The sequence below is a fragment of the Callorhinus ursinus genome, unplaced genomic scaffold, assembly GCF_003265705.2.
Source record: "Callorhinus ursinus isolate GAN/ISIS: 27379988/994484 unplaced genomic scaffold, GSC_fseal_2.0 scaffold10, whole genome shotgun sequence".
Taxonomy (NCBI): domain Eukaryota; kingdom Metazoa; phylum Chordata; class Mammalia; order Carnivora; family Otariidae; genus Callorhinus; species Callorhinus ursinus.
The window spans coordinates 53,584,215-53,599,452 of NW_027397072.1; the positions used below are offsets into that span (position 1 = coordinate 53,584,215).

General features: G+C 37.3%; 1 protein-coding gene across 1 annotated transcript in view; it reads left to right on the plus strand.

Moving 5' to 3' along the window:
* The window catches only part of GFPT1 (glutamine--fructose-6-phosphate transaminase 1), a 55,945-nt gene extending 41,280 nt beyond the window's left edge, over positions 1–14,665 (plus strand). The window contains exons 13-19 of the mRNA XM_025868547.2: positions 341–461; positions 1,292–1,449; positions 7,395–7,509; positions 7,777–7,904; positions 8,673–8,840; positions 9,476–9,637; positions 10,893–14,665. Coding sequence (XP_025724332.1) covers positions 341–461; positions 1,292–1,449; positions 7,395–7,509; positions 7,777–7,904; positions 8,673–8,840; positions 9,476–9,637; positions 10,893–10,937 — 897 coding nt within the window. The 3' untranslated portion in view covers positions 10,938–14,665. The remainder of the gene's footprint in view (positions 1–340; positions 462–1,291; positions 1,450–7,394; positions 7,510–7,776; positions 7,905–8,672; positions 8,841–9,475; positions 9,638–10,892) is intronic.
* Positions 14,666–15,238: the final 573 nt, after the last annotated feature.

Below are 15,238 nucleotides of genomic sequence, written 5' to 3' on the forward strand. Positions count from 1 at the left end.
GAAATTGGGAAGTTAAAGATAATATATAGGCTGACTCAGAACAGTGCTTTTTCTACTTCTCAAAACAGTTTATTTGTGTAGGTGTATTTGCTTTTAGGAGTACATGCACTGATAACTATCCAAAGAGACTTGTACTAAAATGTTAACAGTGCTTATGTCCTGGCTGGTGGGATTTTGATTATTTTTTATGCTTTAATAGGTATTGTTTATATTTTCTAACAATGCATGTGTGTCATTTTTGTAATCAGAAAAAACAAGTGTACACTGAATCCAAATTGTCCAGTGAGAATAAAGAGTATTTGAAGTAAGGTGATATGACCAAATCATCTTCTCTCTGCAGACACGTCAAGTTCTTGAAGAGCTGACTGAGTTGCCTGTTATGGTGGAGCTTGCCAGTGATTTCCTGGATAGAAACACGCCAGTTTTTCGAGATGATGTTTGCTTTTTCATTAGTCAGTCAGGTATGCTAATTTTAAAGACTTGAAGGACAAGGAAGTCATTCAGTTATAGCATATCTTGGCAAAAACTGATATTTAACGATAAACAGGTATTGCAGATGAGCTGACAAATATAATTTATATTGGTATTATGTAATTCTCTGTGAGTTAGTAAAATTAACACATTTTATACTCGAGCTGAGTTTTCAAAGACAAAGAAAGAAAGGAGTCCTAAAAAGTAGGAACTTATTATTAAAAGTTTTACAAATTTATTAAAGTGCATGTTTTTTGTTGTTTTAGACTTATTTTAGAGAAAGAGCATGCATGCGACCTGTGGGGCAGCGGGGGTGGTTCAGAGAGGGGAGAGAGAGAATCTCAAGCAGACTACCTGCTGAGCATGGAGCCTGACGTGGGGCTTGATCTCAGGACCCTGAAATCACGACCTGAGCTGAACAAGAGTTGGACGCTCAACCAACTGAGCCACCCAGGCACCCCTAGTGCATGTTTTAAATTTTACTTAAATGATACTGTTGGGACTCCTGGGTGACTCAGTCGATTAAGCCTTCGGCTCAGGTCACGATCCCAGGGTCCTGGGATTGAGTCCCACACTGGGCTCCTTGCTCAGCAGGGAGCCTGCTTCTCCCTCTGCCTGCCGTTCCCCCTGCTTGTGCTCTCTCTCTCTCTCTCTCTCTCTCTCTCTCTCACTCACACTGTCTCTCCGGCAAATAAATAAATAAAAAATCTTAAAATCAAAAACCAAAATAGTACTGTTGAAAGTGAAAGTTTTTTGTTTTTGCATCTAAGAAACAGTATCTGCTGACTGCTCTTTGTGTTACTTTTGTCTTTTTACATAGGTGAGACAGCAGACACCCTAATGGGTCTTCGGTACTGTAAGGAGAGAGGAGCTCTAACTGTGGGGATCACGAACACTGTGGGCAGCTCCATATCGAGGGAGACAGACTGTGGCGTTCACATTAATGCTGGGCCCGAGATTGGTGTGGCCAGCACGAAGGTAAGTTCCTGACTTAGTTCTCTTGGTTATCTCATCATAGTACTGGTGGAAACACACTAATCTGTACCGTATAGTTCATTTGTTAGCACTTATAGAACTCCTGTAGTTTACCAATCATTGTAATTATTGTAAGGTTTAATGGTCAGTAGTAGATACAACACTTACCTTTCCGTCCCTCACTCCCATCTTAAGAGGTTAAAAGGGCCAAGTGTATGCAACATACATGCTGGCTGTTTCCATTCATCACTTATATTCCTCTTGCCGGTGCAGCAGGGTACATGGTAAGTCTGATGTTCTTCTTTTATTAAGTATAGTAGGGAATTAGAAAAATAACAGATTAGAAAACTTCACCTTAATTCTAATCATTTTTGACATTTTAATTTACATACTCATAGCTTCTAATAAATATACCAAAATACACATATTACCTGTGAAAGTTTGTAAGGGGGTGTACACTTTTTGGTATAAAATTTGCCGATTTAAAAAAATTAAAATGAGTATTATATGACAATATCTGTTTCTCCACTGTACCTGTGGAGACTTAAAACACCTTTTTTTTTTTTAAGGCCTATTGAGACTGTTTGGCTCTTTGAAATTGGAATATCCATAAATTTAGTATTAGTAATAAAAATAAGAATCTTAAAATACAAAAGATGTTCTCTTTCCACAGTTGTATTACTCTTTATGATTTCAACATTTCTGGTTTTCTGCTTAAGCATAATATTTACTGCTGATGATCTAATAGGATGCGTAGGTACTGGTGGATTTGATTCTAATTAAGGGTGTGTGTGGAAGATGATGTTAACATGTACAGAACCACATCTGAATTTTTTTTTTTTAATTTGTGATTCTTATGTAAAAACTCTGAGGTTTTTGGTTTCTTGGTTACTTTGATGTTGCTAACACTATAATTTACAGAAAGCTGAAACCTGCATTTTCTCCATGTGGTAATTAAAACATGTAAGATGTTTGTGCTTCGGTTTCCATTCTGTGCCTGAATAAATAACCAGCTGCCCTCAGCAGCAGCTTATGGATTTTTGGAACAGTATTCAGACAGCTTTGATCAGGGATTGGAATTCCAAGGCCCCTTTATTATTCACAACACATGGTGAAACAGGCCTTCACCATAGTATATGTGGGATATGGGGTCATACCACTGAATGGGTGCTCTTGACTTACCTTTTTAAAAATCTTTCTTGAGTCTGTGTTGGTGGTATAGTGGTGAGCCTAGCTGCCTTCCAAACATCTTGCTTGAACTGTGAGCTGCCAGGGTACAATGTTTTTGATTTCTCATTCTGTTGTTCACAAAAACTTCAGTTTTCTCAACATTGTATTAAATTTATTTTTAAGATTTTTTATTTATTAGAGAGAGAGAGCACAAGCGGGGTGTGGGAGCAGAGGGAGAGGGAGAAGCAGACTGCCCACTGAGCAGGGAGCGCAAAGTGGGGCTCGATCCCAGGACCCTGAGATCGTGAGCCGAGCAGAGGGAAGCAGATGCTTAACCACCTGAGCCACCCAGGCGTCCCTTCTCAACATTTTATTATGATTATTTTCAAACACACAGCGAAGTTAAAGGAATTTCATATTAACACCCATATACCCATCACCTAGATTCTGCCATTTTTTTCAGCTCTATCGAGGTGTAAATTTCACCACCGTAACATTCACCAATATTCAGTGTATAGTTTTAGTAAATTTGGCTGTGTAACTGTCACCACAGTCCTGTTTTAGAAGACTAACTCACTTGAAAAAAGTTCCTTTATGCCCTTTTACAGTCAACCCCCACTCTTACCTCAGCCTCAGCCTGAGGCAGCTACAATTGCTTTCTCTTGCTACACTATGTCATCTTCCAGAAATTTCTTATAAATAGGATTGTATAATACAGGCCTTTTGTGTCTGGCTCCTTCTGTTTAACATATGGTGAAACAAGGGTTTCACCGTTGATGTTTTTGAGATTTTTTTTCATGTTGTTATTTCTAGCAGTAGCTCTCTTTCTTGCGGGTCCTTTTTTAGAAATCTTTTTATTTTGAAATAAATATAGGGTTTATAGGAAATTGCAAAGATAGTAGAGAAGTCCATGTACTTCTTACCCAGTTTTCCCCAATGGTTACATCTTTTTTTTTTTTTGGTTACATCTTGTATAAGAAAAACATCTTTTCATAGCATATATTTTAATTAATGTCTCTAAAAAAAATAGCTCCCTTAAAAATTTTAGTAAGTATGGCAGTTTAGTCTTACTTTAATTTTTCTTGGACTCCAAAGTGATTTTGTTTTCTTCAACTGCCTTAGACATTCTGGGCTTGGAGTTATAAAGTTTTGCAATGTTTAATCTTAGAGCGTTTCTGAATGGCAAATATAAGTTTATATGTTAATAGGTGATCAAAGAAGTTCATCATTGGTCCTAATCCCTGGCCCTGTGATGGACCTAGCTCAAGAATTCTATAATCTTGTTTATAAATCCCCAGCTTCACCTGAAAAACTCAGGGTTAGAGAGAGAGATGACTAAGTTTCTCATAATATCAGACCATAGACAGTTTGATATTTCTGTAAGAATAGCATAAGTGTGCAGATGGAGCAGTTTTTTATGTTATTGCAGGTGTTTAAAATTTAACCACAGTACTGACTTATGTTGATTTTTAAAAATAAACTGATATAAGCTTTTGGCTGAATATAAAGTAAAACCAAGTTTAAAAGTTCAGAGTCAACATTTTCCTGGTGAATTCTTTCAAACCTCAGTAAATTCTAAGTGTGAGGTGTAACTTACTTTTCTCATAATTGGTTTTCTGGTATATATTGGTGAAATGAAAACCATGAAATTGGAAATTAAGCTGTAATGGAAACGCAATGGAAAAATGTATCCGTTAAAGCTATTTAATATTTATACTTAAAAATCAGTGTTGAGATGTCTTAAGTCCAAATAAGGAAACATTACTCTGTAGAGTAATATTTTTAGTCCTGGGCTCGAGGAATTGGAACTCATCTGATCAGTTTAAGTTGGAAAGAGTTTAGGTATGCCAGGGGTCCCAGATACTGGGTCTCTCATCCTGTCCTGATCATGTGTTTTGTGATTAATTGGTTTATTGAAAAGTAAGCGTCAGTAGGAAAAGGTAGACTGGAAGGGATTGGAATTTAGAATACAGATGTGCTCATTAACCTGAAGGCAAGAGACTGCAAATCCACGCTGGTGCTATGGGGGAAAAATCCCAACCTTCTGGTAGACCACATCATAGCACAGGGACAGGTAGCTGTGGAGAAATGTATGAGCAGCTGACGACTAGGAGGCTCAGCAAGAGGAAGTGGGGAGTCTCATTTAACTATTGGGAAGGTCCAGAGCATTAGCAGATTGTGATTTTATTTTACAGGAGGCTCATTATCCTCCTATTATGACAGGAAAATAGTCACTTATGAAGTGATTCCTTATCCAGAGAAGAGTAATAGAAATTCAGCCTATAATCTACAAGAAAACCCAGAATAAATTTCCTGTGTTATAATTACACATAATACTGCAGCTGGCCACACCACAATAGTCCTAATGATTCAATAATAAAAATATAAATAAGAAACTCATATGCCTGAAATGTAAAATTTAGTTTCTTTAAATAGCTGGTGAATTAAAAAGGTATCAGAAAAAAAAAAGTATCAGAACTACTGTAAAAAAGACTTAGTACAGGGGTCCCTGGGTGACTTAGTTGAGCATCTATCTCTTGATCTCAGCTCAGGTCATGATCTCAGGTTCCTGAGATGGAGCCCCGCTTTGGGCTCTGTGCTCAGCAGGGAGTCTGCTTGAGATCCTCTCCCTCTCTCTTCCTGCCCCTGTCCTGCCCTGTGCGTGCATGCTCTCTCTCACATAAATAAATCTTTAAAAAAAAAAAAAAAAAGTAAAAGGAAACCCAGTAAAGCAGAAGGAGACTAATAATAGAGAAGAGTAAATGAAATAAGATTCTTCTTATTTGCAATTGATAGGATGGACTCCTGTAGAGCTTAAGAATAGCAAGTGAAAGATTTCTTAGAATGAGTAAGAATTCGTATAAAGTGTTTTATATAAAATATATACAAATATTTTCTCTATAAACTGACAGTGGCTACTTAGAAGAGATATGGGGGGGTGTGTTTGGAGGCGGGATTCTATTTTCAATAGCTATAAAAATGCTTAAAAATAACTTTACCAAGCACTGTCTAAGATGCTCCATAAACACTTGTTGAATAGATGAAAACTATATAACCTTATAGACTTTTAGGTTTTTACCACAAATTGATAGAAATACCATATTTCTGGATGGGAAGATTGTTTTGTAAAGAAATGGCAGATCTGTGGGACAGAGTCAGTTCTGCAGCGTGACTCTAGGGTATCAGAGGACTGAGATTATAGGAAATGGCGCAAGCCAGTAGAGAAAGTGTGGGCGAAATGGAGGGAAAATTGGCTATTTATAAGAATAAAAACACCTTGCACTAAAATCAATTTCAGATAGACTAAAAAAAAATAATAAGAGACAATAAAAACAATAGAATTAAGAAAATTTAATAATACTTAACTGATGTTAGGATGGAAGGATTAAGCTTAAAAATACTACTTAAAAGTTAAAAAATAAAACTTTTAATTTAAACACCATTATAAAAGGTTTAACCGAAACTGGGAAAAAGTATTTGAAACATAACAGTAAAGACCTTCTTAACACCAACTAAGAACAAACAAAAAAACCCAAAACTCCAAGTCCAGGAACAAGAACATATAGTCAATTCTTAGAAAACATAAATGGCTAATGAACATGAAAACATATAAAAGTCTTTTCAGATTTAAGGTATATATGATAAAGTAGTAGTGAGAGACCATTGTCTAGCAGGCAAATGGTATAAACTTATTAAAAAGATAATTTTCAGTATTGCAAAGAATGTGGCAAAACATCTCTCACATTCTCATACAGCTAATGGGAATGAAAATAGTCTTGGTAGTTGACTGCATGTTTTAAAACATTCACAGTTCTCTATCCTAGGAAAATAAATGTCTCTTAGTTCAAGCTTTTCTCAGTAAAAGTTTGTTTTGAGCCTGTTTGTCAGGCATTATGCTGAATGCTTTACATTGGTCTCATTTGATTCTCATGAGAATCTTGTAAATGTACCTTTAACAGATGGGCCATCTGACACCTAAAGAGATGAAAAACTCCAGTTTCAAAACTGCGTATCAAACACTAGTAAACAAGAAAGAAGGCAGTCTTCCTTGGGAAAGTGCTTGCAATTAAATTAAGAATAAGAGCAAGTTATAAAATTATACTTACCAATTAATTTTCTTAACCCTTTAAAGAAAGAAGAAAGGCAGTAAAGATTAGGAGGCAGTATTCACAAATGTTATTAATACCATGTTATTAAAATATAATTATTCCTAAGAATGATGACAATTCTTATTTCTACCCACTTTTCTACAATTAAGGTTAAAAAATTTTTTTGAGCTGAACTGGAAAAAAAAAAGGGAGTGAGGAAAAAGCAATAGGCAAAGGTGAAAAAAAAATCAAAGAACAATAAAAAAAACAAACAACAAAACCAGTACAAGTACCTTAGGGAAAGTCCTTCAATGCTTTGCTTTTGACTTATGTGAAAAACCTAATCTGGTTATGCATGTGCAGATTTATACTCTGCTCATCTTCCTTTGCATGTTTCTGTTCTTTTCTGAGGGTGTTAGGGATTTGGTAAGCATCCGGTGCATTATAGGAACTTCTGTATTTGGAAATAAAAGTTAAGTCATTTGTTAAATTCAAGAAAGGAGAATAGTGATAGATTTCCCAAGTACTGGCTCAGTTTGCTGTCAGCTAACACTTTTTTTTTTTAATGGACAATATATATTTATAAAACCAATGGGGGAGAATAATTTATTTTCATCTTTTTTTTTAATTAAAAATTCCATGTTCTTAAAATGCAACTGCAACTAGTTCTGCTTTTCTGTGGTGTTCCAGGCTTACACCAGCCAGTTTGTATCCCTTGTCATGTTTGCCCTCATGATGTGTGATGACAGGATCTCCATGCAAGAGAGACGCAAAGAGATCATGCTTGGATTGAAGCGGTTGCCTGGTACGAAGATCTCACACAGTAGATTTTTGTTGTCTAAGGGAGTGGCTAATGAGTGAAGTCTCTTCTTGTCCTTGAAGCTGTGGGTTTTAGCTACTTAGTCAAAAAGATCTTTCTTCTTTGGCACCTCTGTGTTTAAAAATCCTTTACTGGTATTACAGAATAGAAACATTGGTCTTTTGTTGGTTGCTGCCAATATATCATTGTTATTATATCAGTTCAGTTCATTGCCCTTTTTTCATAGACTTTGTTAATATGACTTCTTAACAGATTTAATTAAGGAAGTACTGAGCATGGATGATGAAATTCAGAAACTGGCAACAGAACTTTATCATCAGAAGTCAGTCTTGATAATGGGACGTGGCTATCATTATGCTACTTGTCTTGAAGGGGCACTGGTAAGTCTTCTCACTTATAATTATGTCTGTGGACTTAAGGACCTGGCACATAGTCATACTTTTAGATCCAGTGAAATAGGTGGGACTTTTGAAAATGTCTCTGTATTTATGCACTCTGATTTGTTATCTTGAGAAAGGGTAACACAATACTTAATTCAAAAGTGAATATCAAGAAAAGTACATTTTACCACCATGATTTGGGTTTAGCAAGTTACTTGGGTTAATTTGTTGTCCAAATGTTAATAAATAAAAGATAAAATTCTCTAGGTGTGGGATTTCATGGAAGTAAACATGAGGCAAGTAAAAGAACAGTTACGGAGTAATAGGAATATATTCATGATCATTTAAAATCTTCACAAAGTTTTTGTGGTTTTAAAATTTCTAATTAACAAACTTCCAGTTACTTGTTGATAGTTCAGAAATAATCTATTAACCTATATTTACAGGTCAGAGCCTTTTATACTTTTGGATGAATAGTGACTTCAGACAACAGATTTTTTTTTTTAAGATTTTATTTATTTGACCCAGAGAGAGATAGTGGGAGAGAGCACAATCAGGGAGCGAGGGAGAAGCAGTCTTCCCGGTGAGCAAGGAGCCCGACTTGGGACTCAATCCCAGGACCCTGGGATCATGACCTGAGCCAAAGGCAGATGCTTAACCAACCGAGCCACCCACGCATCCCTGGACAGCAGATGTTTTATGTAATATTTACGTAAGAATGGGTTTTTGAATAACAGACTGAAGACTAATCTAGTTCTTTCCTGTTAGAAAATCAAAGAAATCACTTACATGCACTCTGAAGGCATCCTTGCTGGTGAATTGAAACATGGCCCTCTGGCTTTGGTGGATAAGTTGATGCCTGTCATCATGATTATCATGAGAGATCACACTTATGCCAAGTGTCAGAATGCTCTTCAGCAGGTGGTTGCCAGGCAGGTAAGTAGGGGCTGCTAGGAGGGCGCTGGGAATTATCTAAGAGCTGGGTCACTAAAGCTTATTTGAATTTCATGACATTTAAAGTGATAGACCAGTGTGTAGTGGGAGGCTTACACAACATGTTGAGGTTTATGTGTGAAGAGTCGGAGATACTCAAGAGTTTTGACAGGGCCCAGCTCCTAGATTTCATAATAAGCAGAACCAAGACCAAAACTGAGGTCCTAGTCTTCAGATCCTCTCCTCTCTCCTGGTGTGTGCTGCTCCCTTTTAAGTTAATATTTTTAAAAGTATATTTCAGGAGAAACTGGGTTTTACGTTACTATTACAGGTGTTGTGCTTACCTGCGTTTTCTTCAGATCATTTGGCTTTTCTATAAAGTCCCGAAGATATTACTGTCTGGTAACTGAGCTCGGTATTTCTCAGTTGTGTGAGTTTAAACAAACTACAGAATCCCACAAAGTTTCCGTTTCCTTGGCTGCAAGTGAGCTCAATCTCAGTTACCCCTAGGATTGAGTCAGGGAGGCCACGTGTATATGCTCAGTGCAGAATTTGCACGTTCATGTGCAACAGCTCTGCCTTTGCTTACCATTGATTTTGTGTGTGTGTGTGTGTGTGTGTGTGTGTGTCTTTCCCAGGGACGCCCAGTGGTGATTTGTGATAAGGAGGATACCGAGACCATTAAGAACACAAACAGAACAATCAAGGTACCCCACTCGGTGGACTGCTTGCAAGGCATTCTCAGTGTGATCCCCTTACAGCTGCTGGCTTTCCACCTTGCTGTGCTGAGAGGCTATGACGTAAGTGATGGGCCCCTGGAGAAATCTTGAGCTCGCTTTTTACCTGGTTCACTCTTAGTTTCCTTCTAAATTTTTAGTAATAGCATTTGAGAAATCCTTCAGATATTTATCTGTCACCTGTTACATTTGCACAGTCCAGTGTGTAGGTTACGTCATAACCTTATCTTACCCGCTGAACCTGAAGGAACCTTGGAGCCTACCTCTGTGATTGGAGATTTACCTCCTTGGGGAGTCTCCATGTGTTTTCTGTTTCCTTCCGGGTGGCTGGCAGGTCTTTGGGACGCCCCCTGCACATTGCAGGACTTAGCATTCCCAGTCTCCCAGCCCAGCGTCCTGCTCTTACACACAAATCATAAGTCACTACCAACTGGCATTTCTAGTAAGAAAGGATTTAAGGTGGGGAATTGGGCTTACACAGCCATTAGAAGGCCTAGGGAAAGGCAGGGGAGGGAGGCTACTGTGCCATCCGCCAGGGTAGGAATTGCAAGGAGCCACTACTGTTGGGGGTCTCGGCTGCTGTAGCACCAGGGTGGGCCACTGCCAGAAAGATGCGTGGAAGCTGTTGGCCAGTCTTACATTAGCTGCCTGAGGCCCGTGACTCTCCAAGTGGGCTGCCCCTTTTATAGAGGACCACAGAAGCACTTCCTGTGCTGAACTGGCTCCTTTGGAATGCTTTTTCCTCATTTCAAGATTCTTAAGGTACATTATTTGACTATTTTTTTTTTTTTTAAGATTTTATTTATTTGACAGAGACAAAGCGAGAGAGGGAACACAAGCAGGGTGAGTGGGGGAGGGAGAAGCAGGCTTCCCGCGGAGCAGGGAGCCCAATGCGGGGCTCGATCCCAGGACCCTGGGATCATGATCTGAGCCAAAGGCAGACTCTCAATGAATGAGCCACCCCGGCGCCCCTTGACTCTTTTCTTTTTTTTTTTTTTTTAAATTTTATTTATTTGACAGAGCACAAGCAGAGGGAGAGTGAGGGAGAAGCAGGCTCCCTGCTGAGCAAGGATCCCGATGTGGGACTTGATTCCAGGACCCTGGGATCATGACCCGGGCCGAAGGCAGCTGCTTAGCTGACTGAGCCACCCAGGCGTCCCTTGACTCTATTTTCTAATGTTAGTTTTTTGTAGTCTGTAATTAAGATAGTTGAGGAACACGTTGTTTTCTGGTTTTATACACAAAAGTAATTTGCTTAGAGTCACTGCTCCTCTCCCCCCCAATCGATACAGTCTTTCAAATATTGCTTCTTTTGCAGGTTGATTTTCCCCGGAATCTTGCCAAATCTGTAACTGTAGAGTAAGGAGCGTCTGCAACTCTGGGCGATTGAGCAACACAAGACACCTTTTGTATTTAACACCTTGATTTAAAATTCACCCTTTGAAGCCTTTTTTAGTAAATCCTTATTTATATATCGGTTATAATTATTCCACTCAATTTGTGATTTTTGTGAAATTACCTCATATTTTTCCAGTAGTTTGTGGGGGTGTTTAAATAATGGAATTTATATTGGAATCGTTACCACAGAGATTTAGCTCTCATTTTCTTTAAAGGATGCTGGGTGTTGGATTTCTGGGCCCTTCACTTCAGTCTGGGAGAATCGTGTGTTTTTAGAATAATTGGCCTTTGTTTTACCGTGCTTCTATTCATTCAGCCCAAAGAAAGTGTAGTACATTTAATTTGGAATATCTAAAGCCAGTGGCAATGTCTGCTAATGGTTGGACATTTAATTAAGGTTTTGTTAAGTTTACGTATAAAGAGAAGATGCTGTGGTTTGTTTTGAAATTTGTTTGTGTTTTGTTTTTAAATCAAACTGTAGAACTTAAAAACTGAAAGCTTTTCTTGGTGGGATTTCTATGTAAGTTAGGTTAACCTGAGTGTCTCAGACCTGTTGCTTGTTATCTGGAGGTCGAGTTAATGCAGGAAGCTCGAGTAGGGTAGTACATTGGTTTTCTCCACTCTTAACAGCAAGTATTTGCACAGTTTCATAGCAGAAACTTTAAATTTGAGCTGCTTTGGACAACTGACAACATGATTTTTCTTGTGAAGATGGGGGACCTCCAGGTGGGGTGCCCTACTTCTAGTTTTTCCATCTTCTAAAACTGATTTTTATTTCCTTGTATCTGTAGTTTTTTGTTTCATGTGTTTTTTTTAATGACTTCTTCTTTGAAATCACCACACAAAGTTGCTGTCATACGTCTGAGATTAAATCAGTACTGATACATGCAGAATTCTCTAATTTTTGTCCCAAGGAAAAATTTCCTGCAGTGAATTTTAACTTTTTACTGCCTTTTTGCATAAAACTAGTACCATCCTGCCAGTTGGCAGTTCTTTGTAGTTTGGAAGATTTGCAAGGCTTTTGACTAATCATTTGACTGTAAATGTACATGCTGAGCCAGGCTTAGAGAAAGCTGAGTGCTTTACACTGATGCTAGTGAAGGATTGCATCGAACACAGTTATTATTTCCTAGGTATATTTCTCTATTGTCTGTGTTCTACCCCTGAAATATATTTAGGAATGAAGAAGATACAAATAAGTAAAGTGGTATCAAGGTGCCTTCAGCTGGTTTACGTCAGAAATGGAAATTAACAATTTAGATTAAAATAGAGTAGAATATTAGTTTGACATCCAACATGTTGTGAGTAGTAATTTCTTTATGGGGCTTTTTGGCCAAATCTTGGGGGTTACAGGGCAGTGTGTTTGTGTTTTGGTGAAGTCCTCTTTCTAGAGTTTTTGCCTTTAAATTGTGAAGGTAAGATATTTAGCATAATTATTTAAGTAAATTCATGTTTTTTCTTTTTTCTGTGTTTGAAATTCTTGGTGAGGTTAAGATTTTCTAATAGCTATTGCTGCAAGGGGAGCACAGAATTCTGCTTGTTTTAGGGGGTTAGAAAAATACTTTGCATATTTTGAGGTACTTTGGAAGGACTGTCCTCCTAGGTGGAGACTAGAAACCTGGTTGTTTTTAAAAATAAGGTTACTATTGGTATCATATATATGTAGCTATATTTATCCATTTTAATTGTTTCTGAGATTATTTTGTTTAGGCCTGCTAGTTTTAGTATGTGTATAGTGTCAATTCTTATGTTAAATTAGCATTTTATATCTGTGATTTGTATGGGTTTGTAGCATTTCTTAATGGTCTGAAGTTTGAGTCAGCATTCTGAGCGAACAAATACGTGAAATCAATCATTAGTTTTCAGTTTCTCTTTTTCTCTTCCTTTCTCTCTCTCTCTCTCTCTCTCTCACACACACACACACACACACACACACACACACACAGACACACACACACTTCAAGCTAGGATAAGTTCTGAACTGGATATCAAAAGCCGATATTGAAGAACAAAGAAGTGATATTTTCCAAATAAACATGGTTTCTCCTTCTTGTCCCTTCTTGCTTCTTACTTTATTTAATGTAGTGATTTTTAAATGCTTTTATGTATTAATTATGAACACAAAAAAAGATACTCTAATGAGGCAAATCACTAATAACTGTGCATGCCCAGTTAAAATGAATGTAATATTAACAGATAAGAAAATCTGATTTTTCAAGAAAGATATGCTACAAAAGGAGTCCTTTATATAAAAAGTTCTTTCTTGTAGTACATTTAAAGTTTAAATTCACTCATATGTAACTTAGAGTTCCTTACCTCAGCCATGAGCCCTCTTTAGCCTGGGGTCATGGGTAGCATCTCGTACATGGCCCAGTAAATGATGGTTACTTTGCAGTCACATGGCTTTTCTGTCTTTTTTTAATTCCCTGTGTCGGGAATGGGAAGAGGAAAATTAATGTTCACTGTTTTTAGTGTGCTGTAATTGTGTCAGCATCCTATTATGGGCAAGTCACTGTGCCAGGAACTGGAAAGGATATCTTGTTGAAAGCAAAGTCTGCTTGTCCCCAGGCAGACTTATCAGTGGTGAAGACGAAGATCATTGCGAGACACAGGGTGAGGGAGTGGAAAAGTGGAGGTGAACTGGGTTGTTAAAAAATGGTCCAAGTTTAGGGGTATATAATGTTCACAAGAGGTGGAAGATGCATTTTGTAGAGTGCACTCTTACCGCACACTTGTGTAGACCATCTATCTGTGGTACGCTAAGGAAGGTAAAGGCAAAATGCACAAGGGAGAAAGAAGCAAGCATCGAATACTACTCAAGAGGAGTGGACACAGGGTGGTGTGCAGCTGGGACTGGGGGTTAAGAGAGCTAACACAGATTTTCTCTCTTAGTTTTGTGGAAAGTTGTTTCTAAGATGATACCAACTTACCCTTCTGAATACAGGTCTGTTGACTTAAGCTAATCAGGACAGGAGGAAAAGGAGCCCTGTTTTTGTTTTTGTTTTTGTTTTTAGCTCCTTGGTAATGTTCATTTGGCACTTATTTATATTGTCTTCAAAGAAGGAAGACCAGAAACATATTTTAAGAAGTCCTTTGGAGTCAAGTGTTTTATCTGTTTAAAAACTTAGGATATACTGTAGCAATAAAAGGGAAAGACTAATGTTAACTATTGTATGTGACAACTGATTTTTCTAAAAAGCACAATGTCACTGAAAAGTATTTGTCAAAAAAGAAATCATAGCTCACATGGAATTTGTGAAGGCCAAAGAAATGGAAGGGAATGGTAAAGGAAGGTATTTTAGCCTTGTGTCCACATATTTAGTGCGTTTTGTTTACCAGACTGCCAGATAAGAGTGTCTTCTTCATGAAAACATACTACAGATTACCTTCTTTGTTCTTCATGTTAGAATCTCAAGTTTAGAAGAATTAACGCATCAGTTTTTTCTCACAATATTTAAGGATTATTAATATATCAGTATTTCCCTTGCTTGGTGAGTTTAACCATATCTTCACATCTATGACATGACAACCAATAGGACTGATAACATTTGCTTTGAATCAATAATTTCCAGGCTTAAAATGAAAATCGTAGTTGACTAGCAAGATCGTAAAGGTATGCTGTATTAACTTGTAAGTCTGTAATAGCTTGATATCAATGTTATGGAATCTACAATAAATGATGGCTAATGAGAATGTTTTAGGAAATTCTTGAATTACCTTTTTTATGGTACTCAGAATGAATACAGAAATGATCCTGTTAGCTTTTTAAATGTTCTGTGGTTGACTTTTTGGTTTTTTTTTTTTTTTTTTTTTTTTTTTTTTTTTTTTTTTTTTTGCTTAAATAAAACTTTTGGTATTTGTTTAAATTATACTGCTTGTGAGCTGGAGATTTTAGAATCTTTGTTTCAGTTTTCTGTTCTTTACGATAAATGTGTAGTTTACTGAGCCATTTGGTCATTTCTTCCTCATGTCTTGTAAGTCCAGTAACTCTAACCTAGAACTGTGAATAAATTACCAAAACTTACTGAGAATTGCATTTTGAAGCAATTTGCCAATATTTGAAGTGTATACATGTTTGTAGGTGTGTTAAAGATTGTATTGCACTAAGAATGTAGCCAGTGTTGTTAGTAAACTTTTCTGATGCTAGAATTCATTACTATTGCTTTTTAAAAGTAGAGATGATTGGATAAATATAATCAAAAGTTTCACGTCTCCACCTCAACTTGCCAATTGTTTTAGAAAGGATCATTAGATAAAACAAAGGCG